We start from the raw sequence: 17,111 nt of genomic DNA on the forward strand, positions 1-17,111 counted from the left end.
GGTGTGCTTCAGGTCCTGAGGCAGGCCTGTTGCCCCTCTTGGGGCCTCTGGCTTCCCATCCTACAGGAGGGGTGCTATACCCATGGCCTCAGGAAAAGGGAACCGGGCAAAGGGCACGCAGAGTGGCCGGGCAGGGGCAAAAGGGGTTTTGCTCAGGAGCCAGGCAGCTGACGTAGATCACAGGCGCAAACCCACACAGTCCACACCAAGGCCCAGACAGGCAGGGTACACAGAAGGGAGTCTGCCCCAACACTGCCCACCTGCCAGAGAGGCTCGGCCACTGATGCCACAGTCCCAATAAATTACAGAAATAAATTACATCTTCACAGTCCCGAAGATCTAGCTCCCATGGTTCACAGGAAGCCACAAGCCCCGCCTTCAGCCTTGTCACTGCCTTTGGACCAAGGAGCATACCTATTCCAGTGCAGAAGAGCATCCGTGAGACAGCAGGAGGGCCCTGCTGCTCTTCCTCCTCCTGGCACACACTGGGGGTGGAAGACCTCTGCGTGGATATTGAGAGACCAGGCACTGGGAGAGGGGTCCCCTCCCCACCTTCTCTTTAGTACAGAATAAAAAAATAAAAAAATAAATAAATTCAGAGTGTTAATGTAAAAATAAGAGGGTGCATTTAGCACCCGTGGCCAGGACCAGCTCATGGGAGACCGTTACATACACAGACCTTGGGGAACCCCAAAATCACACAAAAAGCAGCAACGGGGCTGGGGGGCAGGGACGGCACCTCAGTCCTCACACTGGCAGGGGCTCCAGCAGAGGTACCAAGGCAGTGTCCTCAAACTGGCTCTCCAGAAGGGGTGTCAGGACATCGGTAACCGGCTCTGACAGGCCCAGGAGAGACTCCAGGAAGCAAGTGCCGGCCTCCCTTGGTGGAGAGAAGCTGGGCAAAGGGTGGAGGGCCTCAAGGCTGTCCAGGCTGCCAGACACCCTGCGGGAAGTGTAGTGAGGACCCAGACTATAATCTGGCAGAGCCTGGAGCAGCTCAAAGGAGTCGCAGGAGGATAAGCTGAGGTCCACAGAGCCACTCTGCATGGCCTCCACCCCAGGGGATCCAGAACTGCCGCCAGGGAGACTGCCTTCTCTCGACCCTTCAAGTCTGCTGTCTAGGAAGCAGCTGGCATCCAGGTTGGCATTCTCATCTAGGATGCCTGATGCAAGGCTAGAGCCAGACTGGCTGTGAGTGCAGCTGGCCAGGCTGCTGGGGTCACCGGTACCAAAGATGTCAGCCAGATGGAAGCAGCTGAGGTTATCCAAGTTGCCCACACCCCTTTCCTCCTCCTCCTCTTCCTCCTCCACACCAAGGTCAGAGTCACTGAAGTTCAGAATCTGCACCAGGCTATCTTCATCCATGCCAGACTGGAAGCTGGGACCTGGCAGGCTGGGTTGGGCAAGGTGGTCCGGAGCCTCGCTATTGCCGGAGGACGAGGATGTGGAGGAATCGGTCATGTCGCTGCTGCAGCTGTTGTCTCCCAGCTCATGGCTCACAGGGGGCGTGGCCAGCGGAAAAGGGGAAACCAGGGATTGTTCACTGGGACTGTCCTGGACGGGAGACTCCAGATCCCCCAGGCTCTCAGCACCCTGCTCCATCTGCAGGCGGGTGAGCGTATGGATGAAGTGTGTCTGAACTCTTGCCTGATTGAATTCCACACGGCCATTGGGGTTCTCACAGCCCTCACTGCAGCAGCCGCAGGGGAATGATGTGTGATCCATCTGAAGAGAAACAGTGCACAAGTAAGGACTTTGTGGGTGTAAGAAGCCTGCAGGCCCGGCTCCGCACCCCACCAAATCTGGTAGGTTTTGCTTTTTGTTTTGTTTGTTTTCAAGACAAGGGTTTCTCTGTGTAGTTTTGGTGCCTGTCCTGGAACTCACCCTGTAGACCAGGCTGGCCTTGAACTCACAGAGATATGCCTGCCTCTGCCTCCCCATGTGCCATCAATGCCCGGCTTGGTTTACTTTCCTTGACTGGCCTTGACTTTATAGATACCTGCCTGCCTCCGCCTCCCAGAGTGCTGGGATTAAAAGCGTGTGTGCCACCACATCTGGAGGATTTTTTTTTTTTGGTGCGTGATGGTTTCGCTCTGGTGGTGGGCTAGGGATTTAACACAGAGACCCTGAACCTAACAGCCACACCCTCTTACGCCACCCGCTCCAGCCACACACCTGGCACTTGATGCCGGCTAGGCTGCAACTGCAGGTCTCAGGGTCACAGACGCCGTCACAGTGACAGCCACAGTCCTCCCGTGATCGGCGCAGCGCCTGCAGCTCCCGCTTCTCCTCCCGGTCGATCCTTCGAACACCCGAAGCACGAAGTAGGGCCCGTCGCTGCCGAGGTGGATGGGGCTGTAGGAAATTCACTTCCTCCAAGCGGCCACCAGCGACAGCCACTGCCAAGTCATTCTCTACAGAGGCGTCATCGATGGCGTCTACTGTGAGGGGTAGGCCTGCCCCTGTCTCCGGAACTCCAGCCACTGAAAGCTACATGGGGATGAGAGTGAGATATTGAACAGATCTCCTATGCGTCACCCTACGTTAGACACAAAACCTTTCTCTAACTAGATACATATACCGGCAATATCAGATCAGTCTCCAACCCTCCTAAGTCTGGAAAGAGTCAAGCCTTATGGCCCAGGCCTGACCCTTGTCTGAAACTGCCTACGGTTCTCTTGAGACAGAGCCTTGGCCTGTGTAGCCGAGGACGACCTCGAGCTTCTGATTCCTCTGCTCTCACTTCCCAAGTTCTGGGATGACAGGTGTGCACCAAGATGCCTGGTTTATGTGGTGCTGGTAATGGATGCCAGGACCTCCTATACACTAGGCAAGCATTCTATCTGCCTGAGCTATATATAGCCCCAGCCCTTGAACCCTCTCTGTATGCCCCCTGTCCCCCGTCCCAACACCAACCACAGGCCTGTTTCTCTGCACAAGTAATGTGCAAGCTGACTCCAGGAGCTGCATGGGTCTCCGTACCTTCCACCTCAGCATCTCCAGTTTCTCCTCCTTCAAGCGCTGACGGAGCTTCTCACGCCGTGCCTTGACCCGCTCCTCTGTAAACTCAGCTAAGGAGAAAAGGCGGCAGGTGCTGTGGCGAGAAGCCATACCCAAGGTGCAGCCACCTCGGCTGGGCACACTGGTGAACCCCTGGCACCGTGGGAAATAGTAGACAGTGATGCCATCAAAGGTTACACGACCTGGACGTTCCCTCGGAGCCCGCTTCAGGATCGACGGGGCTGAAAGGGACAAGAAAGGGGCAGAGAATGAGGTCTCTGAAGTGCGGTGTGATTTCTAGGAAGACGCCTACCCATCCATTCTATCCACCCACCAGCCTGGCTGGATCTGGAGCTGGTGAAACTGAACGCCACACCCAAGTCAACATTGGCCGATTGTCATTTATCAGTCCAAAGGGCTGCATTTGTAGATGAAGCACCTTGCCATTATTACCAAGGAGTAACAGTTGTCTGTAATTTTTGCTCTTTTGCTAAGTATTCTTTACATGTAATAAAGACAATAATTCTATGTTTAAATATATCAAGCAACTGGAGAAAATGGCTCAACACTTAAAAGCACTGGCACCCACAACCCACATAACTAGTTCCAGGGGATCCAACGCCCTCTTCTGGCCTCCTCAGGCATAGCATGCACATGGTACACACAGGCAAAATACACACATACGTTCTAAAAACGACTTATTGATGTTCTCCTTTGCAGTTTAAGTGTTCTGCAACAGACTTAGAAAGTCTTTATAAGGTATTGATTACATATTGAGAACAAGTTGTAGAAGTTGGTTTTCCCACCATGTGTGGTCCAGGGATTGAACTCAAGTCAACAGGCTTGATGACAAGCCCTTTACCTGCTGAGCCACCTCACTGGTACTAATGTTTTTTTTAAACTTATTTACTTTTAACAAGTGCGTGTGTGAGTATAGGCCTGTCGAGCATGTGCCCTTGAAGTTCAGAAGGTGTCAGATCCCTAGTGCAAGTTACAGGTGGCTGTGAGCCATCTGATGTGGGTCCTCTGGAAGAGCAACCAATGCTCTTAACTAGTATGCCATCTTTCCAGCCCTTGTTTATGTTTTCTTGAGACAGGGTTTCACTATGTAGCACTGATTGGCCTAGTACCTGATACATTGACCAGGGTGGCCTTAGACTCACAGAGATCCACGAGGCTCTGCCTCTGAGCACTGGAATACACCATCATGTCTGACTTAAAAAGAAAACGGGGTCTCATGTATCCCAAGCTGCCCTGTGACTGCTTCTATATCAGGAGATGTTGAATTCCTAAACTTCCTACCTCTACTTCCCCAGTCCTGGGATTACAAGTGTTTGCCACTATGCTCAATGACTTTAAGTTAATATATTAATTTTGCATTCAACTACCTGAGGAAGACTCTAAATTCTAAAAGGCTTTCTGTTTGTTTGTTTGTTTGTTTTGGTTTTTCGAGACAGGGTTTCTCTGTGTAGCTTTGCGCCTTTCCTGGAACTCGCTCTGTAGACCAGGCTGGCCTCGAACTCACAGAGATCTGCCTGCCTCTGCCTCCCGAGTGCTGGAGTTAAAGGCGTGCACCACCACCGCCTGGCTGGCTTTCTGTTTGTAATGTTACATTCTAGGCATTAAAAATCATATTCTCTGTGCGTGTGCGTGCGTGCGTGCGTGCGTGCGTGCGAAACACACAGGTATGTACATGAAAGTAAACAGAATAGCTATGATGTCAAAACTTCATAGGGAGACCGAACTTGTGTAAAAACATTCCCTTTCGACAGGCAGTGGTGGCACACATCTTTCATCCCAGTACTCGACAGGCAGGTGGATCTCTGTGAGTTCGAGGCCAGCCTGGTCTACAGAGTTCCTGAACAGCCAGGGCTACACAGAGAAACACTGTCTTGAAAAACAAACAAAAAACAACCAATCTCTTTGTAGGGAAAAATGTCTAAAAAGGTTCTTAGAGTATCAAAGGTCTACAGAGCAAGTTCCAGGACAGGCTCCAAAGCTACAGAGAAACCCTGTCTCAAAAAACAAATATAAATACACATATATAAAATTAAAAAATAAATTAATAAAAAGGACCATCTTTTCGGTTTGCAATCAAAATTATTCAAGTTTGAAAGATAACCAAGAACTCAGCCATGGTGGAGCACATCCATAATCCCTGTACTAGGGAGGCAGATGCCACTGAGTTGGAGGACAACCTGGGTATGAGATTCTGTCCTCAAGGTTAAAAAAAAGGAAGAAAAGAAAACAATCAGGAAAAAATCTTTTGGGAACATTCAGAAAAAGCTAAAAAGCAGTGAAACAGGAGCGGAGCGGCTGGGCAGGCCATGTGCATGGGGAGTAGTGGGGGCCAACTCCTGCTGGGAGCCCAGGGCGTGCTGCGGAAATAAAACCGCAAGAGCAGCCCCTTAGAAAGGCCCCAGAGCCCTAAGGGAGCAACATTCCTGACAGCGTGACTCCCAAGGTCAAAGGAAAGTCAAGGCAGGCCCAGGTGTCTCCAGATAGTGGGCAGTGTAAGGCTTCACAGAAAGCCACATCGCCAAGGCCACTCCCAAGGCTGAAAAGGCTAATTTCACCTTTAGGAAGTGAAGGGGTGTTGGGGGGGGGAGGGGGGGGGGCGGGGGCGGGGGGCGGGGGGGGGGCATCACCAGGACAGAAGACTTACGAGTGAAACTCTGGAGGCCACAGGAGTCCTGATCAGGCTGAGGTGTCCGACCACTTGGTCCCTCCTCATCTGAGTTCCAGGCAGGGAAGACAGAAGAACCGGGGGAAGAGGAGAGAGAGAGACTGCCTGAGGAGGAGGAGGAGGAGGAGGAAGAGGAGGAGCTGAAGAAGTCCTCTTCCAGCTGGTCAAACTTCCTCTTCAGTAGCCCAGCCATAGTGGTCTGCAGGGGACTCTAGGAGCTGAGGACAGATGGCCTGGAATTAGAATAAGAGAACTCTAAGTGGCAAACTCCCAGCCTAACCATGTTTTCCCCATCCCTGGCTCACCTTCCATGGTATCCCCCAAACTCCATCTGGGCCCTCCAGCCCTGCCAGAAGCTGCAGGTTCATGGTAGGATCTCTACGAGAGTCCTCAGAACCAGACAGCATAGTGTACCCCTCCATCAAATGACTCTTAATATCCAAATCCCAGGGCCTTTGACCTCCCAAGACCTCGCCCCTGATCACACATATACACACACACACCCCCACACACACCCACACACCAACACACCAGCAGCGCCAGAAGGCAGACAGACCAACAGATGGACCGACAGAACCCAGCCTGTCCTGGCTCATCCTTCAGGAATCCTGGTGGCTGACTCACAGACACTTGAGTCTGTGAGCTTTGTGTGCTTGCACGTGCAGGGTCTTCTGCAGCTGCAGTCTGCAGAGCCTGCCTCTAAGGGCAGCACCCCTGCACCACACACAGGTCCACCACCTTGCCCACTGACAGCCGTGGGTCCTACTCCTGGGCCAGGCTGACCGGGCGCTCTGGGAGCAGGCGCTGGTTTTGACATTGGCTCCACTTCGGACAGGACTTCCCCAAGCCCTTCCCCTCCCTGGGATGGAGCTTCTCAGAGTTTCCCTCAGAAACCCCCATGCCACAGGAGAAAAGTCCCTTGCTCTAGGCTGGACTGCAGGCAGGACACTTTACTCTGATCTTAAAATTCACCCGTGCTTTGCCTTCTACTCCAACATGGTTAATTTTCCTTAAAACCAGACCTCTAACAGTGAGTGAAACTGACCTGGAGAGCTGCTGTGTAAGCCTCCCTCCCTGCTTGTGGCTTCTCTGGACCCCTGGTAGGGTGCAATCACTCACCAGTCAGGCCGGAGGGGTGAAACTCCTTCCCTGACCCCCAGTGCATGGACCAGTAACAGTCCCTCCAGGACTTGGGGACCAGAGGACTCAGGATGTTAGCTGAATGCAGCTACCTGCTGTCTGACTGACGGGTTTGTCTTGTGGAACTCACTCCTTCAGGGCTGAATGCCCACAGCTGGGGACCCCCCCCCCCAGCACCATCACAGGAAGTGAAAGCTCTCTGGGTCTTCTCCACTGAGGTGTCCTCCTCCTACCCCAAGCCTTCCGGCAAGTCCCTGACTCTGAAGGCACCAGCTGTCAGCCCACTCACTGGATAAAAGTACTCATGGAAGCCTTCCTTCTCCTCCAGGCAGACATGGGAGAACCAGGCCAAGCCCCCACCCTGGGGCTGGGGGAAAGAGGATGACAGGTGTTTCCGGGGCAGTTTCTCAGGCTCGGTTACCCCCCTTTCCCAGAGGCAAACCACAAACACAAACAGCCCAGTTGACCTGTGGGTTCTCCCAGGAGATGTTTGGTCATGAGCCAGGCACCCTGACCACAGACGCACTCATACACACGAGTTGACAGGCAGCCTCTAAACATCCTGTCACGGCCACCACCAGTCTAAGGCATGGGGGGCGGGCACACTATCCTTTTCTCTAATTCCAGTTGCTGCCTATAAGACAAAAGGCACATCTCTGAGACCCCACGACCAAGGGCCCACTTCCCCTGGAAATACATAATTCCACAGGCCCCAAATTGAACCCTGTCTGTTCCCCACCCCCCATGCCATCTGTTCCTCTTCCTGTGTTCCCTGTCTTAGTAACAGCACTGCCACCCACCCCGTTGCTCAAGCCAGAAACCTGCAGTCACCCCCCCAACTCCTCCCTCCCCTCCCCTTCTTGCACCCACATCCAGGCAGCACTCAGTCCTGGAAGCTCACCGGATAGGCTAGGCACAGATTCTGGAGGTATCCTAGTGGCTAACCAGGGCCAGAATTCCCTGACTGCATTTGGACCCTGGCTTGGATACTGGCTGGGTGATCCTGGCAAAATTCCTTAACATCACTGTCTCCAATTGCCTTCAGCCCCCAGAGGCCAGGCAGGGTGGTGCACACCTGACATCCCAGCACTTGGGAGGTAGAGGCAGGAGAATCAAGAGCTCAAGATCAGCCTCAGCTATGGGAGAAATGAGAACCTCCAGGGCTAGGAGGTTGACAGGAATCAATGCACGTCACTGCACGTCAGTGATTCACGCTCACTGAGTGACAAGCTCTAGGACTCACGAGACTAGACGCAGAGCAGTGAGAGCATCAGGAAATACAGACCAAGATTAACAGAAGGTAGGACCAATCGGTGGGGACACCAATTGTCTCTGCCCTCTCCACAGTCAGGCTAGAGAAGCCAGTGGGAGGAGGGGTGTGTGCTGGGGACAGTTGTGAGGAGTCCTGGGGGATGTACAGGATGATGGTTCCAAGTTAGCTTGGGTAGTTTGCATGGGCATTAAATGTTTAAAAATTCCTCTACTGTATTTGTGACATTCCTGTACTGTATATATAGATTCTATGTAGGTCACTATCAATCAAAATTTGGGCTGATGATATAGCTCCGTGGTGGAGTGTGAAATGTCCTGAGCTGGTTTCTCGGCACACACGCGGAGTTTATCACCTGTTCCATGTCTCTACCCCCACCCGCTCCCACCCGCTCCCACCCATTTCTCTCCTGTGCAGCCCTATACCACAGCCAGAATGACAGAACAGAAATGCCACCTTGCAGACCCCATGCTGAGCAATACTCTTTGTAGTTCCCCACAGAGCCATGTCCCTGCCACCCTCCCTGGCTTCTGCACAAACTGGGAACAGCCCAGTCTTACATCCTTCCAGAAGTCATAGCTAAAATCTATAAAGTCCCGTTTGAGGCAGGAGAATTGCCTGGAGTTTCAGGCCAAACTGATTTACAAAGTAAGACCCGCTCCCACCCGAAAAGCCATCTCCAAACAGATCCCAAAAGCTCCCCACTTCTGCCTTTTTGAGGTACTGCTATGGATAGAACACTTTCCAACAAAAATACTCCAAAATTGAAGATTAATCTACGGTGTGATGACCTTGGAAGCGGGAGCTTCAGGAAATAATGGCAGCTGGAATGAGAAAGGGTCTCCTGTAGCCCAAGATGGCCTCAATTCCTGACCCCCCTATGTCTGTCTACCTCCCAAGTGCTGGGATGACAAACACATGCTGCCATGTATCTGTGCCTCTGAGGGCCACGGACATGGCTCAGTTGTCTGGCATGCACAAAACCCTGGGTTCAAGTCCTTAGAGAGGTATGTGTGGCTAGAGAGCAGTTAAGAGCACTGACTGCTCTTCCAGAGGTCCTGAGTTCAACGCCCAGGACCCACATGGTGGCTCACAACCATCTGTAACTCCAGTTTCAGGGGATCCGACACCCCTTCTGGCTTTCAAAGGCACTAGGCATATACATGACACACAGACCTACACGCAGGCAAAACATGCATACACATAAATTAAAAATAAATCACTTTTGATAGACAGTCTCTCTATCATAAGGAAAAAGCAGGACAGTGTCCACGACAAACCAGGAAAGGGCCGTCACCAGGTTGGGGCCTTGATTTTGGTTGCCCCAACCTCCAGAAACAGAAAAGTGTATTTTGTTTAAGCGGCCCAGACTGGCTGTAATGGCTCTCGGAGACCCTGGATTTCCCTCAGCACCCCCTTATCTAACCACAGTTTAACGGCCTCTCACACCAGGCTAGGCTACCTTTGCCTAGTCATAGTAAGCCTGACCCAAACAAGCGCTCAGGATAGCCCCACAGAGAGACAGTCCTTGGCCCAGGGGTCTCAGTGTGGCTTTCTCCTGCTCCTGAAAGCTAATTTAAGGAGGGGACACATGCCCATCCCCCAGCCAGGGTCAGAGCTCAGTGTTCAAAGGTGGCTTTAAAGACAGGGGAGGGAAGTTCACTCAGGCTGTTGGCAAGTGTGAGAGAGTATCTCAGAGGCTCCTGTTCCCCAAGAGTAAACAGACGCCAGGGAGGGAGGTGCGGACTGGACAGGGATCCATAGTCAAGTATATCCAGATAAGAACTAAGGAGGAGGAGTGTCCACATCCAAAGCTGTTAACATCCCGGAAAGGCTGTGCTCCAGAGTGTGGACCTCTGGCTGGGTCTGAGGAGGAGGGAAGGGTGCCACCTGGGATCGAGAGGCTGAGAGAAGTCAGGGACAGGAAGACTGCCCTGCAGACGAGAAGAGACCAAGTCAGAAAAGGGAATGAAAGATAGCTATAAAGAGTCCAAGAAAAGGGCCAGACAGTGAGTCAGGGTGGGGGAGGGGCCGCAGCAGAGCCTCGGGAATCAAGATCCTGTTCCCAGGGGGCGCAGAGTCCTGTCCTAGGGTCCTGGAGGAACGAAAGGCCATTCCCAGGAGCTGGCTCAGACAGAGACACCACACTCCCTGAAAGCACCACCGACAGGCTCCGGAATCAAAGAGAACCAGGCTCCTTCCGGGACGGTAGCAGCCTAAGAATCTGGGGCCTCCCCCTTCCTGCCACCACACACAGGCACTGACAGGCCAGAGAACGGAATGTCACCCCCGTCTAGTGACCACAGCTATCTAGTACTGAATCCGGGAAGGCTATTCCACCCGGGCAACTGAGGGGCAGCTGTGGGAAGTCTCAGCCCACCAGTGTGCCCCAGCCCCCAGCCAGGGCTGGTACTAGGGAGGGGGCACCTCTAGCTGCCTCAATCCCCCTTCCAGGAATCTGAAGAATGTGTCCTTTGACCTCAGAACCCCAGGTCTTCATCAGTCATGCCCCCACCCCCAACACCTTGGGTCATAGGACTCCAGACCCTCGTGAAGGACTTCCTGGGATATGGGAAAATCACCTCCAAGCCGTTCTGGACCTCACGGAAACAGTGCAGGGCAGCTCAAGACACAGCAGACAGGAAGCACTGACATGCCCCTCCCCCATCGGTGCCTCAGAAAGTGATCAGGGGGGAGGGGACAGTTCTTTCGATTCAGCCTCTAGGGCCCTGCACTGGGTAAGTGCCAAATGTTTGCTGGCTATATGAAATACTTGGTTCTACTCAGGAATACAGCACCTGACAGTTACTGTTGCCTCTGCCCTAAGCCAGTTCTTCACATTCATTCATTCATTCATTCATCAACCAAATTCTTGCTAAGCTTTCGAAAGATGCCAAGCACTATGGGCGGACACTTCCGGCACAAGGGAAAAGAAAGACCTACATCCAACATCTCTCAAGTTGGAGTTACAGGAGGTGGGCAGGAAGGGTAGCTGGGGTCCCTCTGAAGAAGGGATGTTGGCAGAGTTCCGGACAGGGGACACGGCATGGTCCAGGTGCTGCAGCAAGGGCAGCAAGCGCGCCTTCTGGTGGAGGTGCAGTTACGAGGGCCTGTGTTAGTTAGCCCGAGGGCACAGGAAGCCACGCAAGGGTGTAAGCAGGGACTGACAATTCTAGATTTGCATGGTTAAAAGATGTCTCAGCACCTCGGCGGGAGAGGGTGTGACCCGTAGGACACTCAGGGCAGGGCCAGGTGAACTGACAGGAGAGGGCAGAGGAGAAAGGGGGCGGATTCAGTGACAGCCGGAGAGATGGGGGCGGGGCTGTCAAAGATTTGGGGGTAGTGTTGACTTACGCTCGGCAAAGGGGCTGAGACTCCGGGCCGGAGGTGTTGGGTGGGCAGCCAGAGCGCAGGGATGGATTCTCTGGTGTCAGGAATGTGGGCTACGTCTGGGAGTGACTGTACCGGCAACCGAGTGACTAAGTGTGTGGCTGTTGCTGTGGTGTGGGCATTTCTACAGTGCGTGAGGGCGAAAGGGCCCCGGGGAGGGGAAACTGAGGAAGGAGATGAAGTGCTTGCAGAAGAGGGAGTACAAGTGCGTGGGAGAGAGCCTACGTGTGCCCGCGGGTGGCCGGTGTAGCTGCGCCCCGTGACTCACGGCAGTGGCCTCTGCGTGTGACGGTGACAGGTGAACATACGACACAATCCTCCGCCCCCCTCCCTCCCTTCCTCCCTCCCGGGGTCCGTGACTCACCAAGCCTCACTCATCCCTCCACACCCTCCCTGACCCCCGCCTGCCGGGGGCGCCCGGCACACGCCGCAGCTCCGGCACTCTCCCCCTAGGGAGCCGGAGGAGGAAGACGACCAATGTCACCTGCCCCGGCCACGCGAGTAACTTCTGAAAAGTTCTCAGGCAACTAGGTCAAAAGGAAACTCACCCGCCGGCACGCGCACCCCGCCACTCTGCCACCTGCACCCGGCTTTGGGGCGCCTGGGCATCTCGGGGTAGCAGCTGCGGGGCGGGGGAGGGGAAGCCTGGTCTCCCCCACCTAGCAGCCGTGGGCTCCCACCCGGGGCGCGCGATCTCCAGGCAGGCTAGGCAGCCGGATCCCGGCGGGCCCGCGGGAGGACCCAAGAGAGATAAGCCAAGGGACTGGAGTGACAGCGCCGCTCAGGCGGGACGCCCCCTGCCCCGATTCCCTTCCGGCCGCGCTCGGGGTCCCCGGCACTCACCTGCGCTGGCGACGCTCGCCCGCCAAGGACGCCGCGGCTACCCTTGTCCCGGCCCCAGGGTCGCAGCGCGCGCAGCGACCCGCAGTGCGCTCGGCCGGGCGGCCGTCGGTGCAGCCGACCCAGGTCTGCGCGTCCGGCGGCGGCGGCGGCGGGAGAGACTGGCTGAGCCCCGGCCCCGCCCGCAGCTCCGCCCTCCTCGTCAGTGGAAAACTCCGGGATTCACGGCGCTGACGCACGCCGGGCCTCCCGCCAGGCCGCCCCGCAGCCCGCAGCCCGCGGCCCCGCCCCGGAGGTGCCGCCCCCTCCCCCGCCTCGAGCCTCCCCGCGGACTCTGACCCCGCCGGCCCCGGCGCCGCTGCTCCGCGCTCGGCTCCAGCGATCGCCGAGCTCCGGGCAGAGCCGGGTCCTAGAGATGCCCGCCTTTCTACGCCGAGCAGTCCCGAGCTGCAGACTGGGTAGACTGAGGCTGCGAGCGCTGGGAGCTCCTCCCCCTGCCTCCGCCCGCCCTAGGCAGCTTATTATCGATCCAATCTGACGACCCTTCTCGGGCCCCTACTCCTCATCCTACTCCTCATGCCCAGATTCCGCAGAAAGTTAACCGAGACTGGAGACCAGCCAGGGATGAGAAGAGAAGGCGGAAAAGGTCATCCCAGGGCCTGGCCTTCACCTCTGCCCTCAGGCCAGAGCCCTCACTCCTGAACAATACCTAAAGCAGAGATTGCTGGAAACAGCTTCCCCACCCCCATCCCTCCTTTAAAACAACAACAACAACAAAAAAAGAATCTGGTTTCTCCTCGGCCGGACCCTAGCCACTTAGAGCGGCTCCCGCCAAGACCGTCCCTAGGCTCGCAGCCAACTGCCTGTCCTACTGGGCAGAAGAAAGTATGCTCTAGCCGTCAACTTCTATCTCAGGAGCCCACCCCAGTCCTCCTCGGCCCACGGCACGTCCAGCTCAACCCAGTACCGAGAGCGTTTGCATTCTTCCATCTGGCTGCACCGCCTGGAATGTTTCGCCCTTTCTCTGCTCTCACCTGAGGGAATCCGACTACGCCTAGGAGGGCTCAGCGTGGACTGCCTCCTCCGGGAAGCCTTCTCTGGAAGCTCTGGACCCTCCCCCTCAGCCCGGCTCCCACTGCATTCTGGGTTCTTCTGTCTGTCCTAGATGAATGTTGTCAGTGGCTAGTCCAACCCTCAGGATTCCATTCTCCCCTCCCCCGGATGCAGCAGGGAGGTGACCTTGTGTCCTGCCTAAATGGCATCTAGGGTGGAGATCATGGCAGGGTCCCTTCTTCAGTCCTGGGTGTACATGTACAGACAGCAGGCGGGGTGACGTCTGCCCTTCGTCTGTGGTAATCTGGGGTCTGGGGGGCAGATGAGGTCTCTGACACACAGCTTTGGTACAGTGAAGCTGTGCTGACTGAGGCTGCTCCGGAAATAGGCTACAGAGCTAGCTGAGGATGGAGGGCAATTGCCTGCCATGTTGAAAGCCAGTTTGCGACCAGCCAGGGTATATGAAACCTTGTTTCAAAAGCAAACACATAAACCAGGGTGTGGTACTTTCTGTCTATAATCCCAGCGCTCAGGAGGCAGAGGCAGGCAGATCTCTGTGAGTTGGAGACCAGCCTGGTCTACATAGTGAGTTCTAAGACAGCCAGAGCTACATACATAGCGGAAACCCTGTCTCAAAACAAAAACAAACAAAATACTACAGAACTGATGCCAGTCTCTAGAGGTGACTGAGCGGTCACAGAGCTATCCCTCCAGGCCACGCAAATCCCCACCCTCAGATAGTCAGCTGACCTCTCCCTGTCCTGCACATTTGTAGCCCTTGATGGCCCAAGCGATCCTTTGCACCACCAGCCTTCACTAAAATCCCTTCTCTGTCACCAGCAGAAGGGTTTTTTAGTCTTGGAGACCCATCTCATGTACCCGAGGCTGGCCTAAGCTTGATGTGCAGTTGAGGATGACTTTGAATTTTCTGATTCTTTGCCCACCTCCTGAGTGCTGGAATGACAGTCAGGTACTACCATTTAAGATTTTATATAGTGCTGGGGATAGAACCCAAGGCTCTGTGCATTCCAGGCAGGCACTCTACCAACTGAGCTACCTCCCCGGCCCAGAAAGAGGGCTTTGATGGTGCCTAGAAGTCCTGTTCTACATTGCCAGCTCCTATTTCCAATGCATAAAATGAGAGCACTGGACCAGAGAGCCGAGCCAGCTGCACATTCCTTGCCTAAGATGCTGATGAGGGAGCTGGGCAAGGCTGGACTCTAGAGTTAATGAGGTTCTCTGGAGCTACCCAGGTTTGCATCCTGCTGGGCTCTGTATCCAGGAAACCAGACAAGGCTGAAAGCAGGGCAGGGAGTTGGCAAGGGCTGCGGAGGGAGGGGGCTTAGAGCAGGGAACCTGATGGTGAGGGAGTCTGGCGAGCAGGGGGAGAGAGAGATTAAAGGGAAAAAAATATATAATCAAATAAGTGATGTATTTTCTGTAGAAAAGCATCTCCCTGTCCTGGGATAGCTCACCAGATGTTGCCCAGATGTTGCTGGTGATGGGAAGCATCTCCCTCAGGGATCTCATCTGAACTCTTCCTGTTCGTGGGGAATGAGGGGTCTGTTCCAAGGCAGGCAGAGTGGGGTGTGGAGCACTCGTCTGTAACTATGGCATACACACACATATACTGTATAATGTGTGTGTGTGTGTGTGTGTGTGTGTGTGTACACGCGCGTGCGCAAAAACACCCACACATCCTCAGGGAGTTTCTGAATACTTGGAAGAGACCTGCAAGTACTGTCTTCAGCATCTAAGGACCACCCACCCATGCACTTGTTTAAGTAAATTAAAATTATTGCAATTTTTCGAGACAGGTTTTCTCTGTGTAGTTTTGGTGCCTGTCCTGGATCTCACTCTGTAGACCAGGCTGGCCTCGAACTCAAACTTCTGCCTGCTTCTACCTCTGAGTGCTGGAGTTAAAGATATGTGCCACCACTGCCTGACTTTAAGTAATATTCTTTTTTTTTTTTTTTTTTTTTTTTTTTGGTTTTTCGAGACAAGGTTTCTCTGTGTAGCTTTGCGCCTTTCCTGGAACTCACTTGGTAGCCCAGGCTGGCCTCGAACTCACAGAGATCCGCCTGGCTCTGCCTCCTGAGTGCTGGGATTAAAGGCGTGCGCCACCACCGCCCGGCAAGTAATATTCTCTTGATTGCGCCAAGAAGGATTTAAGGTAAAAGAGCCCTTAGGAACAGCAGCCACTGGAAGCTGGGGAGGCTGGGACAGGAGATCCAACTGCAATCGTCACTGTCTTAACTTCACAAGTGAGAAATCTGAGTTAAACGGAAGGGGTCTCTGAGTCCAAGGGCTGAGTGAGAGTCTGAGATGTAGGACATGGCTGATGGTCTCTGCAGGGGCAGGATCTGTGATCTGTCACTGCCCAGCTCTCTTCATGGCAAAGACGCCCTCTTGTAAGTCTGTGGACCTTATGCCTCTGAGCCATAGTCGGTTGTAGAAGGAACTCGGGGGAGTCTTTTATTTATTTATTTTTTTATTTTTTTTTTTGGTTTTTCAAGACAGGGTTTCTCTGTGTAGCTTTGGAGCCTGTCCTGGATCTCGCTTTGTAGACCAGGGTGGCCTCGAACTCACAAAGATCCACCCGCCTCTGCCTCCCAAGTGCTGGGATTGAAGGCGTGTGCCACCACTGCCCAGCTCGGGGATTCTTAATTAGCCTTAGGAACACAGATCACGGTCCTACCTCCTTAGGATCCTCAAACATTCTCTTCTGGAGATCTTCAAGCCAGGGTCGATGGAGCAAGTTCTGACCCTCTCCATAGGGCTCTGGGTCTCCTTTTCCTTAAAGGAATCCGCTAGACCCACCCCACCCCCATCCCTCCTAGGACTCTCAGGAGCCTAAGGCAGAGCAGCCTAGATTCAGGGCCTGAACAATCAGCTTCAAAACACTGTCTACAAACTTGGTTAATGCTCATTCCTAGACTCTCCTAGAAGGGTTGAGTCAGTAATCCTGGGCAGGCCCCAGCGGCTTGTGACAGCAAGTGCACCAGAGACCCTGTTCCAGTGACTCAAGACCCCCTGAGCTAAGGCAGAGAAAGAGAAATGATTAAGAGGTAGCCTTTCAGTGTAAGCAGAAGGCTTATCACAACCACAGGCCGGGATCCTGCACTCAGGAAGTGGAATCAGGAGGGTCAGGAGTTTAGGGCCATCCTCAGCTACAAAGCAAGTTTGAGATCAGAAAAGAAAGAAAAAGGGTTTTTATTTTAAGATAGGGTCTCACTATGCTGCGTACTCATGCCTCACCTTCCTGGCTATAGCCCAGCTTTAAATGGGAAGACTTTGTGTGTAGATCTTGTGAATTAAAAACTTGCTGGGCACTCAGAAGGACAAACATGGTATGTACTCATAAGTGGATACTAGATATAAAGCAAAGGACAATCAGACTGCAACCCACAGATCCAGGGAGGCTACCTAGTAGGGGGACCCTAGGATGACTGTGGCTTATAATAAGTTTTGGTTTTGCCCAATCACTGGGCAAGCTTATACTATCTACATTTCACTATTAGGATAAGAATTTGTATTGTATCAAGCTGATAAAAGAAAATGCTGGCCTTACTTTCAGGAGAGGAGGCTAAAATCTTTTTAGATTATGGATTAGCCTATAGAAAAATGTCTGCCGTAAATCAAACAGTGAAGGGGAAGATGAGTAGGAATCTCACTTACACAGCTTAAGTAAAACATAACTCTCTGAACAGATGAAGACAGGTTTCTTCTGTA

General features: G+C 53.7%; 1 protein-coding gene across 3 annotated transcripts; it reads right to left on the reverse strand.

Moving 5' to 3' along the window:
- Window positions 1-586: 586 nt before the first annotated feature.
- Window positions 587-11,766, reverse strand: Csrnp1 (cysteine and serine rich nuclear protein 1). Of its 3 annotated transcripts, XM_059268903.1 has the most exons (6): window positions 11,451-11,766; window positions 11,040-11,181; window positions 5,666-5,919; window positions 2,983-3,242; window positions 2,176-2,490; window positions 587-1,725 (listed from the first exon to the last, which is right to left on the reverse strand). In XM_059268903.1, exons 3-6 carry the CDS (start codon window positions 5,877-5,879, stop codon window positions 748-750), a joined length of 1,767 nt encoding a protein of 588 aa, XP_059124886.1. In that variant the 5' UTR covers window positions 5,880-5,919; window positions 11,040-11,181; window positions 11,451-11,766; the 3' UTR covers window positions 587-747. The 3 variants fall into 3 exon arrangements, with proteins under 3 accessions (XP_059124886.1, XP_059124887.1, XP_059124885.1); XM_059268904.1 differs by lacking the exon at window positions 11,040-11,181 and having other exon boundaries at window positions 5,666-5,904; XM_059268902.1 differs by lacking the exon at window positions 11,040-11,181.
- Window positions 11,767-17,111: the final 5,345 nt, after the last annotated feature.

This window comes from Peromyscus eremicus, chromosome 7 (genome assembly GCF_949786415.1).
Source record: "Peromyscus eremicus chromosome 7, PerEre_H2_v1, whole genome shotgun sequence".
Classification (NCBI taxonomy): Eukaryota; Metazoa; Chordata; class Mammalia; order Rodentia; family Cricetidae; genus Peromyscus; species Peromyscus eremicus.

Excerpts from the sequence above, each read along its gene's own strand:
- Csrnp1 (XM_059268904.1), bottom strand. The coding sequence starts at position 5,879 with ATGGCTGGGCTACTGAAGAGGAAGTTTGACCAGCTGGAAGAGGACTTC. Across the intron at positions 3,243-5,665 it reads TGGCCTCCAGAGTTTCACTC|CCCCGTCGATCCTGAAGCGG; the intron begins GTAAGTCTTCTG and ends TGTCCCTTTCAG. Across the intron at positions 1,726-2,175 it reads TAGCCGGCATCAAGTGCCAG|ATGGATCACACATCATTCCC; the intron begins GTGTGTGGCTGG and ends GTTTCTCTTCAG.